At 47.0% G+C, this 22449-nt stretch overlaps 1 protein-coding gene across 2 annotated transcripts in view; it reads left to right on the top strand.

Moving 5' to 3' along the window:
• The first annotated feature begins 262 nt into the window (after positions 1–262).
• The window catches only part of RXRG (retinoid X receptor gamma), a 43547-nt gene continuing 21360 nt past the window's right edge, over positions 263–22449 (top strand). The window contains exons 1-2 of one of the 2 annotated variants that reach the window (XM_059903175.1): positions 263–588; positions 15705–15952. In XM_059903175.1, coding sequence (XP_059759158.1) covers positions 540–588; positions 15705–15952 — 297 coding nt within the window. In that variant the 5' untranslated portion in view covers positions 263–539. Of the gene's footprint in view, positions 589–15704; positions 15953–19104; positions 19324–22449 lie in introns of those variants that run through there. The other variant, XM_059903182.1, reaches the window with a different exon arrangement.

Genomic DNA, 22449 nt, shown 5'->3' with positions numbered 1-22449 from the left:
CTGCAAGTAAAGAAAAGGCACCTAAAGAGTCCCACCACCAACCCCCCCACTCCCCCCGCCCGGCCACTTCCCCCTCCTCTGTCCTGACCTACTCTGGGGTGGTCACACATCGATTGGCTTCCCAGATAATAGATTGTGCCACCACCGGTGGGGACCTCTGGGGACCAGCCGGGAGGTGCAAGAGTCGCACGCAGCAGCCCAGCCCCGACTTAATCAAACTAGCAACAGGATCTCCAGCGGCAGCGCGGCGGTGGCAGTGTGGCAGTGGCGGCAGCGGCGGCGGCATTATGCGTGATTACTGACAGGCACCAGCTGCTGCCGCCACCGCCGGCTCAACGCACGATGTGGACTCTCAGATCGAGAGGCAGATTCCTGACTAATCCCAGAGGGCTGGCCCAGCCCGAGCTGCCCGGGCTGGTAGGAAGCGATGACCACTCTTGCTAGCCCAAGTTGAAGGGAGCCCGGCTGCGCTCGGGAGCCGGGAGAGGCCAAGCGATTGAGCAGACGCGCCCGGGAGGACTATGAACTGAAGAGTCAACATGTATGGAAATTATTCTCACTTCATGAAGTTTCCCACAGGCTTCGGAGGTGAGTATTTCACATGGCTTCACCGTGGGGACCGTCTGGAGAGACGGAGCGGAGATGGGGAGATCCGGATAACTGGATTAGGATTGAATTAGGAGAGCATATATGTTTACAGGCATATACAGTGTGTTTCCGTGTGAGTGTGTGTGTGCATGAGAGAGGGACAGGGACCGGGAGAGGGAGGGAGCGAGAGAGGGGGAGAGAATGGTCCGTAGGTGAAGATCTGTTTGCACATCAGAATGAGTGAACAGATGGGAGGATATGGGGATATTCTAAGGAGAGCCTCAACCCACTTGCTTGGGAATATGTCTGAGACAAAGGTAGACTAAGTGCATTGTTTTAACCCGGTGTGTTTGCGTGGGTGTGAAGAGTGGAAAAGGTAGGGGAAATTACTAGGAGGTACCTATTATCCAACTTGCCATGCGGAAAAAAAAAATGTGACTGAAAAGGTTTTGCCTATATTAAGGGTCCCTGGGATACTTCATAACAAGGGACTGATTGTTTTATTTAAAAGCAGATTTCCTTAGAATTGGAATTTTTAAAAAAGAAAACACAGCACTTTAATTTGCCACCCTGTTTTCCTTCCTCTGTTTTCTCCCCTTTTGATTTGCTAATAGCCTCTTGTCCCCTCCCCTGCTGCTGCCCCCAATTCCATTTCCAGGGTCGCTGCCATCGGTCGGAATCTGGGAGTTGGTGGAGGGGGTGGGTGGTCCAGGTTCTCAGAGCAGAAAACAGGCGAGCTGGAGCTCCAAGTTGCCAAGCCAGGCAGCACAGCTGGGCGGCACTCCCCAGGGGCTGCCTTCACACCCAAGCACTTTGGTCCCAAGGCTCCTTCCATTCAGTGGCAGAAGCAGCACGGCCGCCCAGCTTTGGATTCATGGAACCAACAGCTGACCAACTGGCCTCTCACTTGGCATCTGGTGGCATATAGTTCGGGTTCTTGGGAGCCAAAGGGGAGAGCTTTTGCCCCGCGGATGCTGGCAGGCAAGACAAAGCAGAAATTCTCGTCAGGTCTTGAGAACTGAAAAGTCCCTGCTCTCCCCACCTCCTGTGGGGACAGATAGGCCATTCATCTGAAGGCTTGGGGGCAAAGCTTGCCTACCCCCTCTGGGCAGTCCCCTCTGTAAGGTGTGATGGGACATGGCCAGTGGATGGGGTCCCTGTCCTGGAGTCATTAAGCCAGGGGGTTTGCTGATTCATTTGGGGTACATTGGGTGGTTTTGTGGGCCAAGCATGGACTTAGGCGCTGGTAATACAGATGTGCATGAGATGTAGTCTCTACTAGTTGGACTGGGCAAGCTTGTTATTACCCAGACACATTGTAATACTGCATGGCATGTGCCCTATCTGTTGCAGCAGGAGGTTGCCACTTGGACACAGCGGGTGGGGGGCCATGGACACACATCCTGGAGGCGGTAATGCTGAAGTTCTTGGGGCCAGTATTGTGACATGACCCGGTGAGAGTGGTGGCCAAAGCTGTGACCTGGACATCTGATCTCCAGTTTACAGTTGGGTCCTGGGTGTGAAAAGCCTTTTCAGCTCCCATCTTGGTCCCATTCACAGCCGAGAAGTACTTTTTCTTTTTCCCTCTGAGTTCAGTTGTCTGAAGAACATGCTTATCCATGAGATTCTTGGGACCCCTGAGGTCTGTGAGGTTATGGCTTCATGACTGCCAAGGAGACCCTCTGCGACAGTTGGGGTGAATAAAAGGATTGAAGGTGGACAGACGTAGGGAGAGAAGGTCTGGAGAAAGAAGATCTAGTCCAGAATTCGCTGGGGGCTGCTGGCTGGAATCTTGGGACGGTAGCCTCCTAAGGGACCTCAAAGGGCATCTTAGCCCTCTTATATTATAGATGTGTAAACTGAGGCCTCAAGAAAGACAGGAATAGTTTAAGGTTCTGTGGAGTTGAGGGGGGAGAGCCCTTCTGGAAAAACCCCTGAGTCAAACTTCTGATAGTGCTCCTTCAATCTGATAGAGTGAAAAGAGCATGAAAGACACACACACACACACACACAGAGAGAGAGAGAGAGAGAGAGAAAGAAAGAGAACTGAGTTTGGTTTCTAGGTTTTCACTTACTAGCTTTGTGACCTTAGGCAAGTTACTGAACCTCTCTAAGCCTCATCTCTAAAACGGAGTTTAACATCCCATCCTCAGATCATGGTTGTGAGCATTAAACGTGCAAATGCTTGAAAAAGCAGCTCTAGAGTGTTGTCTGTATATGTGGTATTTAGTAAAAATTAATATTTTCATCCCCTTCATTTTGTTCAAGTACTAACATGCAAATTAATCTAAAAATCAGACATTACTGTAGAATAATGAATTAGGAATCTGGGGAAATAAAATTAAATCCATGAAGACCCACAGACGTTGCTGGTTTAAATTTTCATAATTGTGAGAGCTCTGGTATTTAGTGTAATTAGGTTTCAGATAAAAGGAAACACAACTGGCTGGACCATGGAAGAAGTAGGCTGATATAACATGAGGGGTGGGGGAGAAAGGATCATCTAGGCTGTTGAAACATCTCCCCCTAATGCTTCTTTTCCTCCCCATTCCTGAGGGAGGAGAACAGTTATTTTGTATAGTTCTGCTGATGTTTTCCATTTTGTTTGCTTTCGCCAGCTAAGAGGCAGAAGCACTGAGCAAAGGACAGGGACCCCTTGAAAACGGAGGTCTTCATGAGAACTTGCAGCAGTGAGGGAGGGAGGGAAGGAAGGAGGAGGACCCACCCGTAGGCACTGGGGAAACCTGAGGATGGGAGCAGACATTGCCTGCAGCCTCTCACCACCTTTGCCCAAACGCAGCAAGTTGTGCTGCACATATTAAATGATTTAGTGCATAACCCCTGCCCTGTTCCATATTAGCAAACGGAACCACAGAGGGCTGCTGGGATTTGTGAGGATCTCTAGGGAAACAATGTCACCCTTGGGAAACAACACCTGAGATTTGCATCTGGGCTGTGCTTACCAAGTATCAGGCCTTCCCCCGATCCGTGAACAAGACACTGGTCAAAGTGGCCACAGAGTGGGGAGTAGTTGGGTTGCAGCAGCCCTACCAGCGTGCCCACTCTCCCAGCTCTGGGCCCTGCCATGTGATGAGGTGAGAGCCCTTTTCTTCTCCTTTTCTGCCAAGTCCTGGCTTTGCCAGCTGCCCAGTAAGAGATTTGTTTGCCTGCATGAGACAGTTGCTGCCTCTAAGAAGACGGCAAAACAAAGCCTGTAATCTCCCCGTCCAATTGTGCGGTAATCCTCAGGGTGAGAAGGAGATCAGGGGAGAGGGGACTTCTCTTGTTTCATTTAACAAGCACGCAGTAGCGCTTACTAAGTGCCAGCTACCATTGTAAACACTTCACTAGCATTATCTTATTTAATCCTCATGACAACCCAGTGAGTAGGTACTATTACCAATATTATCACATTCCTTTTATCAGCGAGGAAACTGAGGCATTGCAAGGTACAGTAACTTCTTTTAAGGTCCCATAGCTGGAAAATGGCACAGCCAAGGTTTTGAACCCAGGGAGTCTGGCTCCAGAGTCCAGGACGTCCTGAGTTGCCTCTCACGGCTTCTGTGGGCCACAGACTTGCTGCAGGAAGCTAAGGCAGCAGCGCCCGCCTTGAGGGGGTGAAGAGCCCTAAGCCAGCCACGGCACTGCCCAATGGTTGCAGACACAGTAGCCTGGCATTGAAGAATAAAGCACAGGATAGGTTAGCAGTCACTCAGGAGCAATGGTGGCCTCTGGACAATTAACTGCTGCCTTCTTCTGGGGGCCTACTGATTTGTAAGAGTCCTGCCCTACAGACTCTGACCATTTGTGTAGAATACTCCCCTTCTCACCTAAGAATAGCCATAGAGGAGGGGTTGAGTTGGAGGTGCGTGCGTGCGTGTGTGTGTGTGTGTGTGTGTGTATGGAGGGCAATATGAGGATGTGGGAGGAGGGTATGTGTGTGTGCGCACGCCGGAACATATTTTTCCCCTCCAACAAATGTGTGGGTGGCTAATAGGGACCTACCATGGTTGTAAGTGGTTAGGGTTTATGTAGGAAGGAATAACTGTTTACGAGATTTAGGAAGGAACATATTCAGTATAAACTATTTTCTGAAACATTTACAATCTTACCAAGAGATAGAGAGCTGAATAGCAACTGGGGGAAGAAATTATGCAAAGAGTAATCAAAATTCTCCACCTCTTCCTTCCCTTCATTATGTAGCTTCTGTATCTGCAGAGAATTTAGCCACCAGAGTTGGGTGGCTGGGATGCCAGGGGCTCCCAGAGGAAGCTGCTATTTTCTCCTCTTATTTGAAAGTAGAAAACACAGAGGCCCAGGGAATCTAAGAAGTGAATGTTCTAGAATGCCTGGGTTTGGATGGCTTTCATGAGATTGACCCAGGTCTTGGTTCGGTGATTTTCTCAAAAGAGTGAAAATAATAGCTGACGTTTATTAGACACCTTCCTTGTGCCAAGCCCTCTGCCAAGGGCATTACATGCACCATCTCATTTAATATCCTCAAGGACCCTAGGAGGTAAGGGACCGTTGTTATCCCTGTCCCCATTTTTACTGACAGAAATGTCGAGCCACAAGGAAGTTGGGTAACCTGCCCAAGATCACCCAGCTGGTAAGGAGTGGACCCAGGATGCAAATCCAGGCAGACGTCAGGAGTGTTGTGCTTAACCCTACACTGTGCATACCGCTTGTAGCTTGCTGGGGAAGGCAGAGGGGGTGGGAAGGGTGGAGAGGAGGTGGAGGGGGCGGGTGTGTGGAGTCCCAGATCCACCCCAAATGGGTGAATTATGTATAAGAACAACAATTAACATATTCAGTTCTTACTCTGTGCTCTTCACAACTTATTTAGGGATCATAATGCTTTTTCTTGAATATGCATACTTGCAGCAAATGAATAAAATGACAGGGGTGGGGGGCAGGGGACTGAGCCCTCAAAGGTGCTAATAAGACAAAGGTCAAAAAAATTTCCAGGTGAACCTCACTTGATCTTAATACACGGAACTTGATTTTGTATTCTAGGGCGGAGGTTGGCAAACTTCTCTACAGGGCCAGATAGTAAACATTTTAGTCTTGGCCGGCTATAGTCTCTTCCACAACTGCTCAGGTCTTCTGTTGTGATGAGGAAGCAGCTGTGGTCAAACGTATAAGCTAATGCACAGGGATGTGCCCTGTTGAGTATGTTTGCCAACCCCTAGGGCATCATTCCAGAGAAGTTTTATTACTGTTTCTGATTGTCCCCCTGTTAGCGTTAACAACACTCCCTCTAAATAACTCCCCTGCACCCCTTCCCTTCCCTGCAAGAGCTGAATCTTTAAAGCTAGAAGAAGGACTTGCTTCTCACCCGTTCTGACCCCTCAGTTACAGATGAGGACACTTGGGAAAGCAGGTGGGGCTTGCCCAGGACCTGTGGCTGTTTATGGTCTTCAAACTGGGTTCCCCTGAGCCCCCTCGGGGGCCACCTGGGGTGGCAGAAAGAGGGGTAGAGGAAGCCTAAGCCACAGAGAGCCCTCCCCCAACACGTTGGTAAAATAACAGTGCTTCCAACTACACAGGGTCAGGGTTAACTTTCCACAGTGTAGGGATTCAATAAAATAAAGCCTGGATAATTGTAAACACACAAGAAAAGTTCGTTTCTCTTTCCTACTTCAGAAAAGTTGGAGACTACGGTAGTTAAGTTCAGCGAAAATTTTGTAGGTAGGTTTTTCTTAGAGGAGGTATGCCTGTTCTTAAAGTGTCAGACTGTGCAGTAGGAGAGGCTGACAAAATGAAGTAAAGAAGACATCGATTCTGTGCCAGTTACAGAAAATTGCATTTTAATGAGTTATTCCAGGGCAGACACTCATGAGATCTGGCAGAAACAGAGCAGTGACCTGGGACCTCCCATCCCTATAATCTTCAGGATACCTTCGCCCCAGGCCAGTGTCCTTAATGAGTCATGTCCCCCCTGAGTTTCCTCAATTTCAATTTGCATAACCTGGGGCCCTTGGCTCCCTTTATCAGATACTGTAACAGAGAAAGGGGTGAGGGAGAGAGCAGGAGTTTCTAGGTTCAAGACCAAACTCAAATTCCTGATGGGATTTCAGAATTCAGCATTTGAACTTAAAAAATGGAAAAGCTTGTGATCTTTGATTAAAAAAGCATTTACAAAAAGAGGAGCGGCAAAAAAGTGCTTAATAAATACGTTAGTCTGTTTCTTCTAGGCTGGTTGCCTGGGTTTCATTTCTGTGACTCAGCATCTCTTCTGTCCCTCCTTCGGCTGGTCACTAGTGTCATGAGGAAGCAGTCTCTTGGAAGGCTTGGGGCTCACGGTACCTATGCTTTCTCAGCCCCAGTGACATGGGGAGCAGAGCAAAGGTTAGAGATCTTCAGGAGGGAAAGTATATCCAGACTGCTCCGGGAATGCCTGTCAATCATTCATTTAGCACACCTTGGCTCAGCGTCTGGCTTGTGCAAGAGTTGTGCAGGACACCGAGAACTAAGACCCGTCCTCTGCCCTGAAGGAGTATATAAACCAGTTACAAGATCCGAGGTCAGCAGAACAGTTAGAGATGAATTATTCCTGGAAACGTTTCTTGGGGCTGAGGTTAAGTGAATAGATTCAAGGAATTTAGGTACCTGGAACCTGAGAACAAATGATACCATGTCCATTACCCAATGGTAACATTGCACTAGGGATATGGTTTGCTGTATTTTAAGACAACTGCAGTCTTTAGAAGACAGTCCATATTGAGAGGCTAGGGAGAGCATATATGTACAAGAAGCCTATATAGACAGAGAAAGGGATTGAAATCATGGATTCAAGAGCTGCGTGTGGGCAGAATTGGTGTTCAAGGACTTCAGGAACAAGGGGTGAGAGGGGGGCACCTTCAGCAAATGCCTGGAGCACTTCCTGGCATTTGTCTTGGTGGATGGGCTGGTACGTGGTGTATCAGTGCATAGAACTTGTTTAAAGGGACAGACAGCCTGTCCTGGTTGGTGGAGACCCTGCTCCAGTACCCCCTGGTGCCTCGAATGTGTTAGGGATGGCACAATATCCATCTGTACCAGAGAAGTTCAAATTTGGTCCTGGGTGGGAAGGCTGGTTTGCAGGCCAAATGCCATTAATTACATGTAGGAAGGTTGTCAGAAATAATGCTAGACTCAGATTCTAGGTCTCTAATAATTCACAATAAGCACTTGAAAATGTCACTTTATCATTCTGAACCTCAGTTTTCTAATCTGCCTAATGGAGATAATTTCTGCCCTTCCAACTCTTCTGAGTCAGTTTGAAGCTTGAATGGAACAGACAGTGGCCTCCAAGGGACTGCTATATCCGTAGTGCCTAGCACGGAGCCTGGCACACAGTAGGCACTCAACAAATATTTTTTGACTGACGGAACCAATAATTGATATGGAAATACACAGCAGATAATTATAAAGAGTTTTATGAATGTAAGGCGGTATGCAGTGGATGGAATAAGCTTGGACCTGGGAGCGGAAGACCGAGTGTTTTTGTCCTGTGTGGCCTCGACCTAGTCATGCAACTTCTCTGGGATTAGTTTCTCTTCTATAAAATAAGGTGGTTCTTCAAGTCCTGAAAATCTGTTTTCTTCCCTGAAACAATATGGCTTTATTAATTTATGACAGAATTAATTTGGAATGGTGATTAAATTGATCATGGCAGAAGCTAGTTTGTATTTGCTCATTGATGAAAAAATAACAAAAAAGGTTTGTTAAGCAACTAAGATTGTAGAAGTGTTGAGCCTCTTTAAGTTACATCGTTTTCAAGCAATTTAAAAAGCAAGCATAGTAGAAACCTCATTAGCATATTAACGGAGTGTTAATTACAAAAGAGTCTTTTAAAGCAGATTTTATAAAATCCCCACTTAATAACCATTAGCTTGTGGTACTTGAAGCACAAACTCTTCACGTGTGTTACTTAGAAGTAATAAAATCATAATTTAAAAGTAATCTGCCAACTTGTCATGAATTTAGACTGATTTTTCTCTCAATTGATCCAAATGAGTGAGGTTTTGCTATAATTATATATAATGCTGGTAATAATGAGGCTGATTATCAATCTTTGCCTGCTTTTCACTCCCTCCATCATTACAGGTTTTAGGGGAGGGGGTGGGGGTGGAGGGAGAAGGGAGGGATGGAGGGGGGAGTGGAGGATGCCAATCTCCCCCTCCCCCTTCTCCAGGCACGAGGAGAAGCAACCTCCAGCCCCTGCCCTGAACAGCCAGCCAGCTCTCCTTTGGGGACTGCAGGAATCAGGCAGAGCTATGCTGTGTGAGCCCAGAAAGGCTGGCCAGTTGGCCAGGGCTGCACACAGCGGTGTCAGCCTATCAGCTGCTGTGTTCTCTTATTCCTGCTGAGAGGCCAAGGGGGCTGAGCCTCGGGGTCAGAAGGAGTGTCTCTTCTCCCACAGCTCGCTAGCCACTTCCATCACGTTTCTTCATTCTCCCCATCAAGAAAGCCAGAAAGGACATTGGTAGCAGAGAAAGCTTCCTGTTAAGAGATGCAGCCTCTACTTCTTCTCACTCCCTGAGAACTAATATCTTGGTGTCCACATCTGTTTAAATGTGGAGCTCAGTGCCTGTAAAATACCTTCCCGTCCGGTCTCAGGGTGGCCGTGCGGCTCTGATGTGGATATGAAAGGGTTTTGAAAATGCCACAGCAGTTTAAATATAAGAAATGCATATTAGACAGCCCCTGGCATCTGAGTACCCCTTCTGCGGAAGAAAGAGGGAGGAAAAGGCTGGGCTGACCTGGGACCCCTGATGAAGGAAACCAGAGCTTGTGTTTGATGTGAGAGGCTGGAGTCAGATGGGAAGTGTTCTAGTCAGAAAGTGCCAGGTCATATACACACTACTATATATAAAATAGATAACTAATAAGGACCTACTGTATAGCACAGGAAACTCTATTCAATACTCTGTAATGGCCTATATGGGAAAAGAATCTAAAAAAGAGGGGATATATGTATATGTACAACTGATTCACTTTGCTATACACCTGAAACTAACACAACATTGTAAGTCAACTATACTCCAATAAAAAAAAAAAAAAAAAAGAAAGTGCCAGGTCAAAGTCCTGAGAGAGGCCATGAATCGGGTTAGGAAGGGCAGAGTTGGAGACAGAAATTGGGCCCAGGGAGGCTTGATGGAAGAATGGTCCTGAGTAACTGCTATAAGGAGCTGCACAGCTAGTATAGTATATGGTGGGGCTGGGATTAAAATCCAGGTCTGCTGCTTTTCCCCTAGAATCAAATGTCACTTGTATAATTTACTAGCCATGTTCTCTTGGGCAAGTTATTTAATTTCTCTGTCCCCCAGTTTTTGCATTTGTACAATAGGGGTGAGAGTTGGTGACCTCAAAGGGATTTGTAGGGATGAAATGAGTCAATATCTGTAAAGTGTTCAGAACCATGTCTGGCTCATGGCAATTGCTTAATAAATATTATCTGTTGTTGTTACTTAGTAGAGGAGATAAAATTTAAGTGTCAATTAAGTGTCTTCATACGGCAGACCCTGGCCTACCTCTCTTGCAGCCTGTCTGTGTATTACAAGCCAAGCTGGGAAAGGGTGTGTGAGCAAGTTTCCCTTCAACTAGGAAGAACAGGCCAGGTTTCTGAATATTCTATGATTCTTAGGCTTATGTACTACATTCCTCCATTGGAGAAAAGGAGGCAGATTGGGTGTCAGATTGTGCCCACCGTGACAGAGAGTAGAGTGGGGTAGGGCCCTGTGATGTTCCCTTGACTTCAAATGCAGAGTTCTGACTCTTAGAAATAGCAAGTTTTTGCCTCTGTCCCCTTCCCTGTGGGTGGGTATTAACCATTATCAATGATTCATCATAAGTTTCCATTCCATCCTGAAGCTGGGACAGTGAATTCTCTACCCAGGTACAGCAGTAAAGGGGTGGAAACACCAAGCCATTTGTTCCCTTGTCCAGCCAATTAGAAAGACTCATGCTTAACATTTTACGTTTATTGGCTGAGGATAAGGTTGCTAAGCAACTTCCTTGCCTTGGTAAGAATTCTGTAGTTCTAAGTACCTGGGCTTCTCTTTCTCAATAAGTACTCCCTCAACACACACATGCAATTTGTTGTCTAGAGATTGCAGAGATTTTGGATTTGGTAAACATCAGGGACATAGATTTCTTATGCAAATAATTTCTACCGATGAACTCTATATATAGTTGTATACATTAATTAACCAAAACAACTATTCCATTCATTGATTAGGCAACAAATATTTTTTGAGCATCTAGCATGTTCCAGGCACAGTGCTAGATACCACAATGATAATCGTGGTGAAATTTAAAATATGTGACAGCCAGTAGGTCACCAGGTACTCAGAATGGAAGTTATCATGGAGGATATCTTTGTGCTGGGATGGATTATGGGGAGATCTGGAGGGTCCCAGGGGAAGGGTTGGAGTGGCTGGGATAATGGAGGGGCACTCTGGGCTCAGATGAGTGGCTAATATTATAAACAACTAGTATGTATGTACTAGTGTATGGTAGTGACAATCCTTAACAGAGCACTTACTATTGGCATGGCTTGGGTTAAAACCTTTACTTACATAATCTTCTACAATGGTATTTAAGCCAGACTCAGGTCTCCCTCACCACTTTTACAGTATGGTAAGTAATTGCAGCTGCTACCACTGGGCCAGTCGTCTCAGATTCTCTTAGCACCCCTGAGATAGGCATGTATATCTCCATTTATGGCCGAGGAAACTGTGGATGAGAGAGGTCCAGTTCCTGGCTCAAGTTTATATGACTGGAAAGTGGTACAACCTCAATCCAGCCTAGGGCTTTTGGGCTTCAGAGGCTTGTATTCCACATAGACTGCACCCCTAATGCCCATACAATGCACACACAGGCTTCGGAAATCAAAAGAGTGTATGCACCCTGCAGATTTCCAAAGAGCTTTGCTTCCTGGTGACACTATCTGCATCTCAAAGTGCAATCTGGAATCCCAAACAGCCTGAAGGGCTAACATGGTCCAGCTGATGATGACAGGGGCCCCTCGGCAAGTGGTCCAGACTCAGACCATTCCAGACCACCACCTGCACTTCTTTTAGATGCCAGTGAGCCATATGCTACCTACCTCAATGTTCATGGAACAGCATTGGAAGGGATCTCAGAAGCCATTGGGTGCTGGCTCCTTACTGGGGAGCATGAGGCCCGGGAATACGAAAGGCGTTTCTTCAGTGTGTCGCCAGGAGAGAAGAGAAGCTCCTGAGAAAGTCCTCTCCCATCAGATAAGTTAATTTCTATAAAAATCATGGCTGTGCTAAGAGAATGAACTCTGCAGAGTACAGATTTTGTGTATTTCCCAGGCATCTGACAGTGGGCACGGTGTGAGGGGCTGACGGGGATCAAGAGGGTGTGTGGTCAGGGAGCGAGCAAGGCTGATGGGCTGCAGAGGCTGGAGAATTGGGCTCCCAGCCTCTGCAGAGGAGCCAGGGAAAGACATTAGAGAAAAACTTGACTTCGGATTTGGACTAGAACCCAGGTTTCTGGAAAACTTGTGCTAGCTGTAATTCCCACATGGCTATGAAAAAAAAGGAGTGAGAGCGAAAGAGGCTGATAAAAATGTCATGGACAGGTATGCTTTAGAGTCTATTTGGGAGAATGGATTAATTTTCCATTGAGAAGCACTTTTGTCATCATAGGCATTGTTTTCCACCTTTCCTAAAAGCAAGGCTGTTTATTTCTAAGAAACGCTGGGTCATTGTGAGAGGCAAAGAACCAAAATGCATTTGTGTAAGATGTATTTGTCTTTTGGAATTTTACTTAAAAAAACACGGTTATAAAGTAGCCCATCTCTTCTGGGTCATTGACTCAACAGAAACAAACCACATTTTAAAGCCATTGTAAATCAAACTTTAACTGTGTTTCATTCTATCTCAGCAATGTACTATTGTCATCACTGAGTAGTCAAGGCATATTCTGATTGTCTTAATTTATATTATTATTAATTATAATAAAAACAATGTACTTTTAAATTTCAAATCTCTCTCACATACCATTTTATTCTGGAAACAAGTTGTGAATTTCCCCAAGTCCATATTTTTATATTTTTGCACAGTTCATGTTTCTTAAACATCATACCTTTGCATACTATTTTCATGATATTGAACATGTGTTCTTGTACTTAGAAGTGTTCTGAGATCAGTTTACTTTTCTTTTGAAAACTTAAATAGCAATTTTGAGGAACATCATTTTATATAAAAAATGGAAGCAGAGTCACTTGCTGTAAATAGGAGACAGTGAAAATGAATATAAAACTATTAATATTTTCAAAAAGTTTGCCTACATACCGCTTAAAATACCAGCTAAAATGTCCCTTACCACTGGTGTTGCAGTTTCCATACCTTGGGAACTCTCAGGTTGATGAATGTGTGAAGGAAAATCTTGTTCCTGTCTGTCCCATAGCTCTGAGCCTGGTGTCAGGCACTGGGCTTTACCTTGGAGATATAGAAATGAAAGGCGTAGTCTCTGAGATCCAATTAAAACAGAATATGCAGGGCCCTTTGGTCCATTTTTGGAAAGCCGACGCTGGAAGGGAAAGTCGGTTTCCCTCAGATGGCCTGGCTGTGGGGAAGGACAGCTGTCATCCCAGCCAAGTTCACGGCTCCTTGCCCATCAAGTCGGGCTGGCTCCTAACTCACCTGTCACATGTTATCTTAGTTACAGGCTCAAGGTGTACATTGGCTTCTTTAAATGTCACAGACTTCCAGCGCCTCAGAAGAGTCTAAAATCGTTCTTTCTAATCAGTGACCGTCTGGGAAGATTTTTGTTTTTTCTGTCTTGAGTTCTTGGAAGGTGCCCTCTTCTCTCTCCTTCAGATGAACTTTCAGCATGAGATCATTTCATAATTGAGTCATCTTGTACTTTGTGATACGATGGCTCTCTGAATCATCTCTGCTATCCTTGACAGAGCACACATGAGAGAGCACGGGCTTCAGATTGACAGTTTGAATCTAGGCTCTGCCGCTTACTTCCCGGCTAATGCCAGTACAGTGCTAGTGGTGAGGATACATAAACAGACACTTTTTTCCCCTCTCAATTTAGTGAAAAATACAAGGAAATACACAAGCTGTTACTTACAAAACAGAAAAGGGCATTAAACCAGAGTACGAATACCAGGGAAGACTTCCTGGAGGAGGTGATACTTGAGTTAAACCTTGAAAGATGACTCGGAACTTTCTAGACAAAGGAGGTGGGGGTAAGTCATCCCGGAACTGGGAGCAGCATGAGGGTGAGACTGAGCCTAAGTGGTCTCCTCTGTAAAAGGCTGAGATGATCCTCATAGGCCTATTATCAGGATAAAATGAGTTAATGTATGGAAATTGCCTATTCAGGACACATAAGAAGTGTCTCACTTGTTCATTTAAACCCCTTTACCACTTCTCTGTGGACCCAGAGCATCTGGTTCACCTCAGGTGTGGTACTTAAAAGATCATGATTTGGATTCATCTGTTTATGAGACAAGACACCTGATAGACTGAAACTCCTAGGTAGAATCACTAGAAGGGCACAGCCTCCTCAGACATGGGAGTGACTGTTCTCTCCAAAAGCAGACCTTAACTAAGTTAGTAGATGCTCCAAGGGCAACTCCAGGTTGACATTTTTCTAGTGGGACGTTTATGTTTAAGAATAGCTGCACAATTATACCTCTGATGCTCCACGCTCCCCTCCAGAATGTGAAGAGAGCACCTCCCTCCCTAAATTCTGTTCCTCATACTACGCTCAGTGCTACTGAGGTCTCCGAAAGGCTTAAGACATGCAGTGCCTTCTCTGCATGTAGAAGGCACTCAAGAGATATTCCTTGAACCAACAGTGAACCACCTAAGGTCAGGCACGTGACTTACTCCCCTCAGCATCCTATCTGCCTGGCGCGGTGTTGGGCTCCAGTAGGAAGTGGAGAGAATTGGTTGGTTTCTCCAGCAAACCACGCTTACTGACCACCTCTCCCCTTAATCCTCTCATGTCCCATCCACGAGGACAGCACGGGTGCCGTGCTGGAGCCTAACACATTGTTTCTTTGAATCTGTTCTTGCATGCCAGCCACACAGGGCAGTGGCACTGTGGCTTAGGGTGGGCTTCTCTGTTATTTCCCCAGTCTCCACTCTGCTGCTGCGGACACTCAGGCTCACAGCTCCTCTCTTCTGGAGAGAATGTTCCATGCCAAGCTCCTGAGATGGCAGTGGGGCACCCTTCTTTTCTTTCATCTTGAGTTGCAGCTAAACTCGGGCTCAACTTATCTGGGGAAAAGGGTACCAGGTGCCATCTGCCCAGAGCCCATTTCATAGACACTTGTGGCCGCAGCTCCCTATCCCCGGAGGCAGAAACACTCTGGGCAGGCCTGGCTGCGCTCGCCTTCCTGGGCCTCTGTGGCCATTGAGCCATGCCCAACCATCCTGAGTCTTCTTCCCTGAACGCTGATTAACCTTCCAAGAGATTGGCAGGACAAGAACCTTATGGGCATGAAGCTGCAAAAGCTACTGGCAGTCAAGGGCATGATAACAGCCTCTGCCTTCCCCATGGTCATTATGGAATGTGTTCCCTACAGCAGGAACTGTGTTCCCTTCGGTTCTGAATCCCTAGCACCTGATGTAGTTCCTGCACCTTAATAGATGTTCGTTACATATGAATGAATGAACTTCTCCTGACTTTATAGGTTCAGCCCTGCCCCAGTTCTCAGAGCGATATGAATGTGAGGCAGGGAATTCTGGAGCAGCCTGGAAACCTGCTCACTCCACCCCCCAACTGGGGGTTTGGTATTGACTCACCTTCCCTGTCTGGCTGGCTCAGGTCACAGTCACCCAGGCCTGGGGACATGTGGGCTATGCCCCTGTGGCCCTGGCTGTTGATCTGACACAATTCAAGGTGAATGTCATGTGGTGCACCAGAGAACTGGCACATCAATGAGTATTTCAGCAGGCCCTTTCCCCTCTCTGGTCTTTGCTTGCCTTTATTCTACCAGCTGCGGGAGTTCACAGGTGTGCAGGTGTGGCGGGAAGGAGGGGAAGGATATAGGAAACAAAAGGAGGGGGCTCTGTCCTAGTGTGCCATCCCTGTGTTCCCCTAGCCTCTCATCACCTTTGATCTTCTCCTTACAGGTTCCCCCGGCCACTCTGGCTCCACGTCCATGAGCCCGTCGGCAGCCTTGTCCACAGGGAAGCCCATGGACAGCCACGCCAGCTACACTGACACCCCAGTGAGTGCCCCACGGACTCTGAGTGCAGTGGGGACCCCCCTCAATGCCTTGGGCTCTCCATATCGAGTCATCACTTCTGCCATGGGCCCACCCTCAGGAGCTCTTGCAGCCCCTCCAGGAATCAATTTGGTTGCCCCGCCCAGCTCTCAGGTAGGTGTCTGTCTGTCCTCTCCAACGTCTTTCCAGACATCCTAAATAGTTTCATCCTGGCACAGAGGCAGCACTCAGCAGGTGCTTAATGCATGCTTGCAAAGGGATTGGGTTGTCTCTGCAGACTTCCCTCCTGCAGGGCCTTCATTGCGTGTGCCCTCGGGCAGAGCAGCCCCAGAGAACTGATGCTGCCTCATGGTCCAGGAAACCGTGGCTGAAGGGAAGCCACCCCTGTGGTTTCAATGGTTCAGCCCTGGCTGTGATTTCAGTGTCTCTCAGGCCTGTTTGTCTTCCCTGGGGTGGACCCCCTTGATTCTTCTCAATACTGGGTATTCTTCGAGTCAGTGAAGTGCCCAGTGCTCTATGACATGCTATAGGGCAGCGGTCCTCAACCTTTTTGGCACTAGGGACCGGTTTCGTGGAAGACAATTTTTACACGGATGAGGGGGTGGGGGGGGCGGGGAGCGGGGGGATGGTTCAGCGGTAATGCGAGCAGTGGGGAGCTGCAGATGAAGCTTCACTCACTCACCCGCCGCTCACCTCCTGCTGTGTGGCCAGGTTCCTAACAGGCAGCGGACCGGTACCAGTCTGGGGTCCCACCGGTTGAAGACCCCTGCTATAGGGGATACCGAAATGATCAGGATGTGGTCTTTGCTCTCCAGGAGCTTACAGTTGAGAGGGGAAATAGGCAGGTGTGCCACATGGATAAATCTAGAACAAGGCAGACTGTGTTACCTACATGCTATCTCTGAGATAGAGGTAAAGATTATGGAAACTCGAGGGAAAAAAAAAAAAACCCTCATTTTAATTCCTAGTGCCTTTTGCTACAACAGAGACAAGGATGTATATCCATGGTAGATACTACATTGTTGCTCTGAGGAACCTACAGGATGGCCAGATGCTGTGTACTTCCTTCTAGCAATGTCACACTGAGATTATCAACCTTCCCTTCTTGTAGTGGTCAGCTATTGCTGTAATGATGCTGCATGACAAACAACCCCCAAATTGCCATGGTTTACAAAAACACACATTTTTTTCTTACTCACAAGTTTATGTGTTGGCTAGGAAGGTTCTGTTTCAGATGGTGGGTGAGCTGGGCTAGGCTGCAGCCTGGGTGCAGGTCAGCTCCTCATGTCCCAGACTAAAGAAGCAGCAGCTTCTTGGGGCATGCTTCTCTCAAGGTGTCTCCCAGGAATGCGAAAGTCTAAACCAAATCAGGAAAATACAGTGAAATCTCTGCTCACATCATGTCCATTAATATCCCATTGGCCTAAGAAAACTGTGTGACCAACTCCAACATTCGTGGGACAGGGGAATAGTTTATGCCTGTTTTATTGGGAGGAACTACAAAGACACAATGCAAAGGATATGAAGAATTAGGAACAATGATCCCATCTACCAGACTCTCCTCTCTCACTGTTCTGGTATCTCACTATTGGGCCAGGGTCCCTCAGGACATCTAGCAGCAGAATTAGTAGGTCCTGTAGCCTCCTTTGAATTTATAGTTCTAAGAAGAGGCAGGACTCCCACTGTGTTAACATTTCTTACTGCTACAAAGAGAACTTCAGAGACTATCCCTAGAGTCCCTTCCAAGACATTTCACGTGCTCAGAGTCTGAAAGCAAAGCCATGTGGAGTCATAGAATTTTACAGCCAGGAAGGACTTCAGTAATTTTTTCATCTATGGATTAGAGAATCTGGAGAAGACCTTAGCGTTCATCTAGTGTAGGGATTGCAGGAGCCAGGGGCCAGGCGGGTAACACAGGTAGGTGAATGAGCCTGGTGTGGTCTGTACAAAGCTGCCCTCCTCCCCTGAAGCTGTTCAAATTCAAAGACTTTAAGTACTCCACGGGCCAAGCAGAGTACTTCTGTGGGTCCCATTTGGCCAGCCCTTTGAACCCCAATTTGTAATCTAATGGCTCTCACCTGTAGGATCTTTTTCAGAGTACACATTTCTCTCTTATCCCATATTTTGGCCCTTGTGTGGGTTGTAAAAACCCCACAGAGGATTCTAACTGCCTGACCCCTGCCCAGCTGAGAACCACTAGTTCTAAGTCCTTCAGCCCACATAGGCTCAGTGGGCTCAGGTGATGTGTCCAACCTCACACAACCAGTCACAGCAGAGACAGGGTTAGACCCCAAGTCTCCACACCCCCACTCAGTATTTATGATGCTGCGTTTGCCCACTGCTGTGGTGTATTCTGACTTAACCAGTGACCCCAGGATCTTCCTGTTGGCTGCCAAGGATTAAAAGATGAATAATCGGTGCTCCCAAGGAGTCTTGTGAGGGACGTGCCACATCATACAGATAAATTTTAACGTTGTACATGCTGTCGTAGGTGTAGGGGCAGAACAGAAGGGAACATAGAAAAGGGCCCTGTGAACTTCCTGTTGTGTCTTCCAGATGTCAACCACTTGGATGAGTGGGGACCAGACAGTGGTGGGGAGGGACATGGGTTTATGCCACCCTCACCCACTGTCATTGGCAGAGCTGGTGATACCATACCCTTTAGAATGTGGGACTTGAAGAGATTGGTTTATTCATTTTCATTCATGTGAACAGATGCCAGGAAGGCAAATCAAAGTCAATAGGTTAGAGACAGAAAGAGAGGTGGAAATTCTGGGACAAAAGTGAAACTTTGCAAAGGACATTCACGTTCATTCAAATAACTATTTAGCAGGATCTACTCTGTATCAGGCACTACTTGATACTGTCCTAGGTTCTGGGGACAAGCACTAAATAAGTCTGTACTTTCATGGCAGTTACACTGTAGCAGGCAAGACAGACAAAAACGAAATGAATAAACCAGATAGTTTCAAATGGCAATCATTGTATCCAGGAAGAAATAAGACAGGGTGAGGTAATGACCAGTGACAGGGCTTGTGGGTGGGGAAGGGGCAAGGCACCGGCCCTCCAAGCCTGCTTTTAGCAACCACACTCCAGTCTAAATGAGCCAAACCTGGCCAATAAATTCAGCTTCACAGCCATGTGAGTGGCAGGGCCGCTATTCCTGGACCATATGTCTGTACAGAGGGATTGGGGTTGAAAGGTCAGCTGAAAGCTTTGGTCCTGGCCAACTGGGCTGTGTGCAGAGGCCAAGGCCAAGTTTGGCTTTGGGAGCTATATTAAGCTTGCCAGCACTGGTGAAGCTGAGCAGCGTTTGGGGCTTGGGTTCTGGAGCCACACGGCAGTGACACTTTGCCCAATTAACTAGATAACACATGATATCTAGCGCTCTCAGTGTTAGCCACGGTGAGTTGGACTCTGAACACTGGATAGACGATTCCTATGCAGCCTGCCTTTCTTGCCCAGAATTGAGGCTGAGTGGGACTTGTCCGGGAAACATGCGCCTTCTGTGACCTGGGTCTAGGGTAAGTGCAATTTGCGGGTGAAGGGAAGTGCTCGGTGTGGGAGCAGCAGGGGGGGTTGTCGCGTTCTGTGCTCTGTCTTCCCGGTGTTTGAGCTTCTTTTTTTTTTTACTCTTGTTGGATTTTCAGTCTTGAGGAATAAAGAGAAATGAACTGATACTCCGGAGGCAGGGACTGGGTAAACTTTTGCAAACCACTTTAACTTATATTTATCTCAGTTCCCTTTTCTCTATTGTGGGGTAACACATTTTGCCCTGATTACCCTACAGGGATTTTTATGAATATCAAAGGAGATGTGGATTTGAAAAGTCACTGCTTAAGCACTTATGATGCTCTATGGCAATAATGTGGTATTATTAATATTAATATTATTATACCTAGGTGCTATATCATACACCTAGGTGATGTATATTATGCAACTATGTGATCATTGGTTCAGGTGTGTGTACTTTGTTGTTGAAAGGTTCTAGAGAAGTTCATTTCAACAATCATTCATTGCACTAAACACTGGAGATTTAAAAAATGTTTAAGACTCAGTCCCTTCCCTGGGGAGTATCTAAGTGGAGTGAACAATTTCCCAAAACACCAAATATATAATTGAGAAGATATTTATGCAGCTTTCAGACAGAATGATCTAGATCACGTTTTTCTGAGTGTGTGTGTGTGTGTGTGTGTGTGTGTAATGCTACATTTTTGTAAGTATGATATCTGTTGGCTCGACCCCGAAGCAGGCCCTACCTTTGGAAGGTTCCTTCCTCTTTCTCCTCTCCTGACCCTGCTGCCTGACCTGGGTTCTGTCCCTGATCATTCCTGCCCAGATAGTGATTGATAACCAAATTATTATCCTTTCAGATGCTTGCATTTTTACAGAGAATACTTTGATAATAAAAATTGCAAATGTTAGAGCTAGAACAGACCTTAAAGATCATCTTGTTTAATGATTTTTTAAAAAGCCATAAAGTCTTTCCTTCAAGTGAAAGTATGTTTAGAAGCCATTACATGTCAAATAAAAATAGGTCTGGTGAACTAGAGGTGGGAAATGTGAAGGCTTCTTACTCAACCTCGCCACCCCCTGCTATACACACTCTCTGAGCTCAAAAACCACTGCTCTAGTCTGTGGATGAGGAAACAGCTTCTCTAAATGAAGTCATCCAGTCAAGATCACACAGCAAGGAAGTGGCAGGTCCAGGCTCTGTACTTTTTTTGACAAAGACCCTCACTCGGTTAAAGAAATGCCACTCTAAGGAGACCACTCACTGGAAGAGGCGCGCCTGCCTGCAGCCTTCCTGGCTGGCCACGTATCTGCCTTGAGTGGAATAATTTGGGCTGAAAGCTGCTCAGAAATGTGGCTCCCAATGTTCTGTGATGGCTCCAGGGCATCTAGGATGCATTCAGTCCTTGGCTGAGAGTCTGCAAATGGAAGACAGGCCAGCCAAGTGTGTTTCTCTCCTGTTCTCAGGAGCAGCCGGCCGCCTGGTAAATCCCGGCTCTAAAGTGCTCACTTCAGCAGAGCTGCTTCTAATGGAACAAGACAGCTGGGGCCACGGCACTGGGGACCATGCAGCTAATGGGTTTGAGCTCTGGTGGCCACCTTCGATCTCATCTACCATTGCTCTGATCCCACGCAAACCCCAAGCCGGCAAAGAGGCTGATGGAGACGAGGGCATCAACCCACCTGTCCCAACCACTGCCTCCTAATGCCAGCCCAACTCAGGAAGAGGAGGGGTGTTGGAGAGAGGCTTCCAGGCGAGAGTGACCAGAAGCAAGTCGGCTCCTCTGGGTGCACATTGCCAATGAAGTCGGGCACGAAGCAGTCAGGGCAGGGGCGGTCTGGGGAGCTCCCGCCACACAAGACAGACAATGTGGGGAAGGAGGAATGATGACCTGAGATCCAGGAGCCCGGGGTTCCAGCTCCAACCTGTTGGATCTGGGAAGGCACCTAACCTGGTACCTGGGCAGGTGCAATAGTCTTGGTGTCTCTCTCCTTCAGTCTTTCCCCCTGCTGCTGCCTCATACTTTGAGGACCTTTTTTCTCTGCTGGAAACCTCATGGCTCCTCATTCCTCTCAGATTAGATCCACTCTCTTTAGCCGGGCAATCAAGTCTTGGGCTCTGTCACAGCCCGCCTCCCAGCCTTGTCTCCCATCCATCCACTGGACACAAATACCTGGGCTTCCCTTCAGGCCTTTGTTGTCAAAACCTTTTGTCCATCACTGGCCCATCCAAATCCTACCCAATTTTTAATTTTTTTAACATCTTTATTGGAGTATAACTGCTTTACAACGGTGTGTTAGTTTCTGCTTTATAACAAAGTGAATCAGCTATACATATACATATATCTGCATATCCCCTCCCTCTTGCCTCTCCCTCCCTCCCTCCCCATCCCACCCCGCTAGGTGGTCACAAAGCACCGAGCTGATCTCCCTGTGCTCCACGTTTTTTAAAGCTGTCAAGTCCCAGATCAAATGCTCCTTCCTTCAGGACATCTTCCCTAATCTCACTTGCTTTCCTAAATTATCCCAACTGGCTTTAAATCTCATGGATGGCCAGTTTCTTGGGTTAGTGCCTGTGTCTTCTTCCTTTTTGTATCCCAAGATTTCTGAATGAACTTAAGAATAAACCACTTTACAGCTCAATTTCCTCATCTGAAAAATAGGAAAACCTCATAGAGTTGTCGTAAGGATTAAAATAGTTAATTAGCGCTGAGCAAACTTTCCTTGGACGGTAGCACTAACAGTAGCAAGAACAATAATTACTGTTCTGTGATTGTTGTGGGCTGGAGGTGGTGGATCTGGTCCTGTTGGAGATGGGAGTGGGAGAGGAAGGTGGGTGAGGGCCTCCTGAGCCCGAGGTGATGGTGTCCTCCTCCTTATTCCCATGACCTTTCTTATTCATCTGAGGATTTCCAGACAAAGTCATGGTTAGCTAGAGGGCTCTTTTTTTGGGGGTCATCTCTTCTAAAATACATCCCTTTCATGGGGTGGATCTAAGTGCTAATAACTATTTCCTTGAGGCACTCAGAATTCCTAGCACATAGTGGCCCTCAGGCCACTTTTGGATGTGGGGCTCTGGAATTAATTTTTTCCAAAGCTCCCAGGTGTACCTCTGGGGTTGAGTACCACTGTATTAC

Source organism: Balaenoptera ricei, chromosome 1, assembly GCF_028023285.1.
Source record: "Balaenoptera ricei isolate mBalRic1 chromosome 1, mBalRic1.hap2, whole genome shotgun sequence".
NCBI classification, from domain to species: domain Eukaryota; kingdom Metazoa; phylum Chordata; class Mammalia; order Artiodactyla; family Balaenopteridae; genus Balaenoptera; species Balaenoptera ricei.
Note: the sequence above shows the minus strand (reverse complement) of the source record. Positions and strands in the feature narration are given on the sequence as shown.